The sequence below is a fragment of the Anopheles nili genome, chromosome X (genome assembly GCF_943737925.1).
Source record: "Anopheles nili chromosome X, idAnoNiliSN_F5_01, whole genome shotgun sequence".
NCBI classification, from domain to species: domain Eukaryota; kingdom Metazoa; phylum Arthropoda; class Insecta; order Diptera; family Culicidae; genus Anopheles; species Anopheles nili.
The window spans coordinates 15,345,728-15,355,216 of NC_071293.1; the positions used below are offsets into that span (position 1 = coordinate 15,345,728).

The following is a 9,489-nucleotide window of genomic DNA, read 5'->3' on the forward strand; positions in this document are numbered from 1 at the left end:
ATGCCTAATAGTATCCGTGGCGCAGTCGCGCTGAACGACGAGATTGGTAACGATGATAAGTGCGAATATTTGGCAGCCAACTGATCCATTTTTATACTTTGTTGTGGGAGACCTAACTGGCGGACGGTACGGATGGCGGGTACTTTGTAATGTCGATCCTGTCCTCTAATGCCTGAGATATTGATGGTAACCTCTACGGGCTCCGCCTCTTCACGGTGCTTATCTCCGGTCCAGCTAAGACATAGAGGTTTGGGGTTACCGCTTAGGCCGAGCTGCTTTATTAGCGCCTGCTCCATCAGACTCACAGACGATCCTTCATCCAGAAGCGCAATCACTTGTACTTCCCGTCCATTAGCGTGTAAGGTAACTGGTATATATCGCAGTAGCACGTCGCGATGGGGCTCTGTGGAATGTGAGTTGTTACATTCGTACCTTCTAGTCTGCTCATCCATGTGCTGACTGTGAAGGAGTGTGTGATGTCTTTTCGCACATCCGCTCTTGCAGCAGGATTGAGATAGTCTACACTAGTTCTGATGTCGTCGTAGGAAACATTTACACAAATTGTGGTCAGTTACAAACTTCCAGCGGATTCCGGCATTCTTCCTTAGGAACGTATCGCACTCGTTCAGGCGATTACAGCCTTCGTGACATGCACATTTTCTCGTTCCCAGACGGTTCGAATCAGCTGGACTGGCATGTACTGGTACAGGCCTTTTACCGGCTGCATCAGTCTGCTGGATTGCTGCATCAGTCTGCTGGATTGCTGCATGTGCGTTCATGTACTTATGGGCTCGCTTGTCATCACCTTGCGCGTATCTCGTACTTACGCGTGATGCTCCGTTCTTTATTCTACTCATCCTCTTCGCAAACTGTCCCAGCATAACGCTTGTTAGCGTCTCTATTTTCAACTCCACTGGATCGCACCGTTGCACTTGTTTCCTCTCCTTGGAGTCCGTATTAAACCAACGTTTCTAACTTCACGATTTTAGGTATTGGTGTACGATGGATCTTATCCAGTAATGTGCCAATGACTGACTCCGGTCGCCTGTACATCGCCCTCAAAGTTTCTAAGACTTCGGGAAGATTCTCCCCGTGATACAACCGGTGTTTGACGGCCTTCAAAGTTTGGCCTTTTAGCGCTTCTCTCAGCCGTTGCATATTTTCGCCATCACTGTATCCACAAAGACGGGTTGACTCTTCGTAGGAGGCATTAAACATGTCCCATTCTTCTAGATTTCCGGAAAAGGGTAGCAGTTTTCCAGTTACTACTTTTCTAGCCGACATTTGGCTCTGAGTCAATTCCCCTTCGTTAGTGAAATGCGAGGGGTCGAAGGCCATCGAACACGGATGCGAAAAACCAGACCCTAAGCGTGGCTCACCGTCGTTGCGATGTTTTTCCATTTTGCGCTCCATGGCTGCCAGTCTCTCCATGATGGTGACGATAGTACTGGGCACCATCGGAGTCTTCGAACTCACGCACTTAGAGCACTGCAATTTGCTACCGACTGTTCTTTTGTCCCCAGCGATGCACGTCACGTGCATCCCTCCTACACAATGGCCACACTGTACCATCTCTCCTCCGCCTTCTCGCTTGTAGACGTCGCATATGAAGGGGTTATTGGCGTGAAGTGCAGAGCACCTTTCCATACATGTCTTCATTTCGTAGAACATTAGGCAGATCTCCTTCATCGAGTTGGGTTGACTTTTATGAACAGGAAGAGCTTCATGACCTTCAAAAGGATTCAAATTGAAAACTTCGCAAAACCATTCACGACTGAAAACAGTTTTGTCCTCGTACACACAATCGAGATGAAACCATTTATCGCAAGCGTCGCACTAGACTCTTCTCTCGGTATTATCAGTCTGGCAGAACAGACAAGCCTTTTTCTCTCCGTTGGTGTTGTTGCCATTTTGTCCTATCCGGTTCACGCACGCCTGCGGTGCGTGCTCTGATTTGCCTCAAGAGCACTGTCGAATTGCGGACGGTATTTCCCAGGATTCGCGGCTTCTGATCGATTCCGAATTTCCTCAAAAAGTAATCGACGCGTGTGCGATCGCGATTTCCAAGTTGATTCCGAATTTCATCAGGAATAGCTTGGCATTCGTATACACTCCAAAGAACACAACTGGTTTTACACGGATCGATTCACTTTCGAACTTTATTTCAAACATAAATCACCAGTCTGAATTTTTAAAATGTTGCGAAGGCAACAGGGGGTACCACGCCGAAGAATAATTACTCCATTTTTAATTTGCACCTTGATCTTTATTGATGGCTGCTTAACAGCTGCTGGTTGCTACTAAATAGAACTCTTGACTGATTAAGAGCTGCCGGTTGCTACTAAGCAGCGCCCGACTGAATGGGAGCTGCTGGTTGCCAAACGGATGCTCCAAAGTATCATACGGGCTGCCGGTTGCTACTAAGTAGAACTCGTGGCTACTTAAGAGTTTCAAGTCGCTAAATTTTCACCTTGAAGTGACATTTTGGTGGAGAATCGTGGCTCAATCTCCTATCAAGCTGAATTTGTCTCGCAGGGCAATCATGTCTGATTTAAATTAAATGAGGCATAAAAGCCCAAAAAGGTCGATACTCAGTGAATGCTAATAATTGTGAGCATAGTAGCTCTCGCTGTTGGGATAAGATGAGTGGGAGGAAGCACAGCTCATATTCGGAATATTGAGAACAATGACACATGTAGTCTATTTGTACTAAAACTTGCCATGTACGCCTCAACACAATCCATGCTAGAAGTAGCAAAACATCAGTTCCCCAATGCAAAAAATGGGAGCATAAAGGAGCCCTTACAACCCTCTATTCCGGGAATGATCAAGAATCGTTTAACGATACCATTTTTTATTCTTTTAAACAAGTGTACTGCGAATGTAACAGGAGGTAGCACGCCGAAGAAATAAAGACGCCGTTTTTAATTTGCAGCTTTATTTGACGCCGAAATAAAAATTCAGACGTGTATTCTGTCGTCGTTATTCTTGCTACTACTCTTTTTACCCGTTCATCTGCCCGTTTTATTACTCTCTGTTTTTTAACCCACTCGTCCACTCAGCTGGGCCGGGCCTATTCCGATATATCGACTGTCACCGGCGCTCACTTAGAGTGAGTTTTACATTATGGAAGGAAAGGAAATGGCCGTTTCCATAACAAAAGAGATTCACAAAAATAAAAAGACATCAACAAACAGTTCAGTTTTTAACAACTCTTCTCTCTTCACCCTTTGGTTTAGATACTCAACTGCGTATAGAAAATCGCTTCGACCTCTCTCGACATAAGTCAAAATGAAAATGTGAAACACATTTTTCATCCTGTAAATAATAATAAAGCTTGGCACTGATTCAGTTTGATTCCATTTTTAATTGTGTTGAGCTGCGTTGATAATGTGGTTGGTGTAAAAAAAATCGAATGAGTGACGCAAAAAGAGTAAGTTAAAGAAAGATTTTGAACGTCATGTATGCTTAGGAAGGAAAATGTATTACTTTTCCTTAATTATATGTAGATGGACTGATATGATGAGTCCAAGAAAAATGATACATTATTCAAAGAGTGTTGCAAAAAAGTGGATGAGGAAAATACCAAGCATAAACAATAGCTTTTACTGATTCCATGACGCGAAAGAGGCCAAAGATTAAACAAACAGGTTTTGGCAAGAACAGGTTGATCATACGAAACAAAGAATATGTAGAAAAATGGCAGATGTGAATCAACGAGACAAGAGAGAACTGAAATATAATTCTACCCTTGATAGATAAGATTGAAAGCGCAAATTTAATGACAAATAGTTAAGGATAGTTTGAAAAATTATGGTATAGAAAATTGTACACAGTGTTTCAAGAGCAACAGAGAAAGATGACTTAAACGAAATAGAAAACCTTCAACAATGAAGCTAGAAGTGGAGCAAATAGATTGAATATAATAAAAAATGAAACAGAAGACGAATAGACACATAAAAATTTGAATTACATCGGTATTCCTAAAAGTAATACTTAACGTTCCCTTCAGTTAGTATTCATATAATTTTGATGCAATTATCCAAAATTAGCAGGGCATCGCAACCTAATCTCTATGGTCTCATTTGGGCATTTTAAAACATCACACCTATTTTTTCCTTATTCTTCTACTAGCTGATAAACCCGATTTCAATCGGGTTGACGTAGTTTTAGGAAACATAAAGGAGCATTATTACGTATGCTGGTGTTATTCAATTTTTGATGTGTATATTCTTCTGTTCTCATTTAGTTGTATTTACTCTATAAACATTATTACTAGCTTCGTCTTCGAAAATTTTCTATTTCATTTAAATTATCTTTCTCTGTTGCTCTTGACATATCCCTTCGAAATGGTTGTACCTTGCTTTTTCAAATTATCCTGCACTCCTTTTTTAACAACTCTACCGTTTTAACCATCTTAGGTATCAAGGAAAAGATTTTATATCAAATCCTTTCTTCTCTTGTTGTTTCACAACTACCATTTCACTTCATAATCTTTATTTCGTATGATCAAGCCGTTCCTTCCAAACATTTTCTACCTAATCTTTTGCATCTTTCACGTCATGAAATCAATAAAAACTCTTTTTATGAAAATTGTTTTCCTCTTTAACTCTTTCGATTATCCTTTATTATCGACTATCATTTTTCTTGGATCCGTCATATCAATCTATTTACATAGCAATGAGGAAAAGTAGCATGTTGTTCCATCCTGAGCATGTATAACTTTCAAAATCTTTCCATTTTTCTTTCTCTTACTCTTATTTCGTCACTGAAGCTGCCTGGAAACAATTTTCCATTTCCTTTATATTTTATCTGTATTGCTGTTCCCTTTCAAAATGCCATTCCATGTTCGTAATGATTACGCTCTGAAATCCATATTTAAATTTATTACACCAACCACATTTCCCACGCTACTCAACACAATTTAAATGTGAATCTTATTGGAAAAGGGCATAGCGTTATGTACAACTATATGTTGAAATATATTTTACACTTTTTAATTTTGACATGCGTGGAGTGAAGAAGAGTTGAGTTTCTTATTGCAGTTTAGTGTCTAAATAAATGGTAGAAGAGAGAAAACATCCAGGAAACAGAACTATTCGATGACGTCTTTGCATTTTTGTGAATTTCTTCTATTCTGGAAAATGCAATTCCTTTCCCGCCCATAATCTAAAAGTCACTAGTTAAAAAGAATAAACAGAAAACAGTTGTATTGCTGAACAATATTTGATCATTCTAATAAATTAGGGCTGCATCCCCCCATTTCCGCATTAGAGAATCTGATACTTAGCTACTTCTTGAATGGACTGTGTTACGGCGTAAATGAAACGTTGTCGTAAGATAAGACGATGTTTGTTATTTTCACCATTTTGTTTTAATATTCCAAATAGGTGTTTTATGCAAACTCAAGCAAAATCAAATCAACCAAGTTCGGTGCAAATCAGTTCAGTAAAAACCACATTGATGCGGCAAATAAAAATATAAATATATATATATATATATATATATATATATATATATATATATATATATATATATATATATATATATATATATATACATATATATATATATATATATATATATATATATATATATATATATATATATATATATATATACATATATCTATACATATATATATATATATGTATTATATATATATATATATATATATATATATATATATATATATATATATATATATATATATATATATATATATATATATATATATATATATATATATATATATATATATATATACATATATATATATACACATATATTTATATATATAAATATATATATATATATATATATATATATATATATATATATATATATATATATATATATATATATATATATATATATATATATATATATATATATATATATATATATATATATATATATATATATATATATATATATATATATATATATATATATATATATATATATATATATATATATATATGTTAATGCTCTGTTAATGGGTTAGGATCCGACGCCTCTAGAAGGCTACACAGGCTCTCCTTTCCAACTCCTATTCCGTCACGTCCCCGACGTGCAGAGCGGTAACATGTATCATCGTATATCTAAGCTTGGGTAAACGGGCTGGTTCCAACCCCTTGGGCGGATGGTGGCGCATGGCTAAACAGGAGGGGGGTGGGCAGCGCGGGTAACCGGGCTGTCTGAACGTCGGGGGGACAGCCAGACGCTAAACTTAACTGCTCCGAGGCCCTCCAGAGGTACTGGGGGCTCGAGCGCGGGGCCAGTCACCCTGCCTCGAGTAAACTTAGACTACGGAAAGCAATCAGGACATTCTGCGAACTGGACTCAACGGTAACCGACCCTTGCAACGCCCCCGGAAAATGATAATGGGCTCATGGAACGTACGCACTCTGCACAGAGCCGGAGCCTTGAAGCAACTAGATGACGCCCTAGCCACACTGAACATGGACCTTGTAGCACTACAAGAAATACGATGGCTAGGGAATGGTGTGCTAAGCAGACGTGGTGAAAAACGGTACCACCACTTGTACTACAGCTGCCACGACCGCCACCATATGCTCGGAACGGGTTTCGCCGTGGGTCCGCGGCTGAAATCCGAGGTCATCGACTTCAAGGCTATAGATGATAGGCTATGCACCCTGCGCATGCGAGGCAAATTCTTCAACATTAGCCTCATAAACGTCCACGCCCCTACCGAAGACAAAGACGAAGAGGAGAAGGACCTTTTCTACGGCCGCCTCGCAAAAATCATTGATAAGTGCCCTAAGCATGACCTCAAAATCATCTTGGGGGACTTCAATGCAAAAGTCGGTAGGGAGCCAATGTATCGCCAATACATTGGTGATCACAGTCTACATGAGCACAGTAATGACAATGGTAATAGATTGGTCCAACTTGCAGCAGCAAGTAATTTGGTTGTGGGAAGTACCAAGTTTGCGCGTCGGGACATCCACAAAGCTACTTGGGTGTCCCCAGATGGAGCCACCTCCAAACAGATCGACCACGTGTTGATAAGCCGCCGAAGACAGTCGAGCCTGTTAAACGTCAGAACCTATAGAGGAGCCAACATCGATTCCGATCACTATCTGGTTGGCTTAGTGATACGTTGCAGAATCGCCCGTCCCCGTGACAAAGGGGATGAGGAAAAAATGCAGGCCCGGCTCAACACGGACTCCCTAAAGGACGCTAAAGTCCAACAGGCCTTCGAATCCGCTTTAGGTGAGTCTCTATTACCAGCAAATCCATACAACACTACGAGCGAACGGTGGAGCGCTCTAAAAACAAAGATATTGAACTGTGCAAAATCCACGCTACCACCACGTCGGGGCAACACCAAATCTGGCTGGTTCGACGACGAATGTAGACTTGTGACGGAACGTAAGAACTGCGCATACCGAGCAATGCAGCAGCGGCATAGAACGCGGGCATGCGCAGAGAATTACATACGGCTCAGACGAGAAGAAAAAAGAGTACACCGCACCAAGAAACATCAGTGGGAAGAACAACGAGTGCAGGAGCTCCAAGGAATCAGAGTGCGATACGGCCCAGGAAAAAAGTTTTACCAAGAGATAGCAGGTCATCGAAAAACCTTTATACCTAAGGTGACCTGTTGTCGAAATAAGGATGGAAATCTGGTCAGTTACCAGCCAGAGGTCCTCTCGCGATGGGCTCAGTATTTTGATGAATTACTAAATGATCAGTTCAACGAACAGCTAGAGGCTCCACTAGCGGATGATATCATGCTACTGCCACCTAGCATGGACGAAACCCGAAAAGCAATCCGTCGGTTGAAGAATAATAAAGCACCCGGCACCGACGGAATATCAGCCGAACTGATCAAAACCGGAGGTGCAGCACTTGAACGCGAAATTCATCAAATAATTACTGAGGTGTGGGATAGCGAATCGATACCTTGTGATTGGAATCTTGGTATCATCTATCCCATATACAAGAAAGGAGACAGGCTACAGTGCAGTAATTACAGGGGTATTACGGTGTTGAATACCGCCTATAAGATCTTCTCCTTAGTCTTGCAAGAGAGACTTGTCCCATTCGTAGAAGAGATAGTGGGAAACTATCAGAGGGGATTCCGAAAAGGAAAAAGACTTCAAAGCCGCATACGACAGCATAGCCAGGGTAAAACTTTACGACGCAATGAGCTCTTTTGGAATCCCGGCCAAGCTTACCAGGCTTGTCAAAATGACCATGACCAACGTCACATGCCAGGTGATGGTGGATGGAAAACTCTCAAGGCCCTTTGCTACCACCAAGGGTCTGCGCCAGGGCGATGGGCTTGCCTGTCTCCTTTTCAACCTGGCGCTAGAGAGGGCCATCCGAGACTCAGGAGTGGAAACCTCGGGGACCATCTTCTACAAGTCAATCCAGATTCTGGCATACGCTGATGACATAGACATCATTGGTTTGCGGCTCTCCTATGTAGCAGAGGCTTACAAACGGATTGAGCAGGCGGCTGAGAACCTCGGTTTGGAGATTAACGAGGCAAAAACCAAAATGATGGTGGCACCGTCAGCGGCCCTGCTAACAAATACTAATGCGAGTCTACGCAGGGGTGACGTACAGATAGGTGAGCGAACCTTTGAAGTCGTCCAAAACTTCACCTATCTTGGGTCAAAAGTCAGCACCAACAGTAGCATAGAAGTTGAATTACGCGCAAGGGTGCTGGCAGCCAACCGGTCATACTACAGCCTGAGGAAACTTCTCCACTCAAAATACCTGTCGCGACGGCTGAAGCTGGAACTATATAAAACATTCATAGTTCCAGTACTCACATACGCCTCTGAGACATGGACCTTGTCCAAAACTGACGAAACCCTCTTAGCCACGTTTGAGAGGAAGATGCTCAGAAGGATTTTTGGCCCCGTATGTGTGGAAGGACAATGGAGGAGCCGATGCAATGACGAGCTCTACGAACTGTACGATAGCCTCACTGTCGTGCAGCGAATTAGACTCGCCAGGCTCCGGTGGGCTGGTCATGTCATTAGAATGGCACCGGACGACCCAGCCCGTAAAGTCCTTTTAGGCTGCCCACATGGACAGAGGAGGCGTGGTAGGCCCAAACTGAGATGGAGTGATGGCGTGGATGCGTCCGCCAAAAAGGCCGGGATCAACGATTGGCAGACGACGGCGCTCGACCGCGAGCGGTTGCGGTTTCTCCTGGAGCAGGCCAAGACCGCCAAGCGCTTGTAGCGCCTGATAAGTAAGTAAGTAAGTAAGTATATATATATATATATATATATATATATATATATATATATATATATATATATATATATATATATATATATATATATATATATATATATATATATATATATATATATATATATATATATATATATTTATATTTTTATATAAATATATATATATATATATATATATATATATATATATATATATATATATATATATATATATATATATATATATATATATATATATATATATATA

The 9,489-nt window shown here is 40.9% G+C and overlaps 1 protein-coding gene across 1 annotated transcript in view; it reads left to right on the plus strand.

Moving 5' to 3' along the window:
• The window catches only part of LOC128729042 (uncharacterized), a 44,847-nt gene continuing 35,358 nt past the window's right edge, over positions 1-9,489 (plus strand). Inside the window, exon 1 of the mRNA XM_053822689.1 lies at positions 1-46. Within this exon, the coding sequence (XP_053678664.1) occupies positions 1-46 (46 nt within the window). The remainder of the gene's footprint in view (positions 47-9,489) is intronic.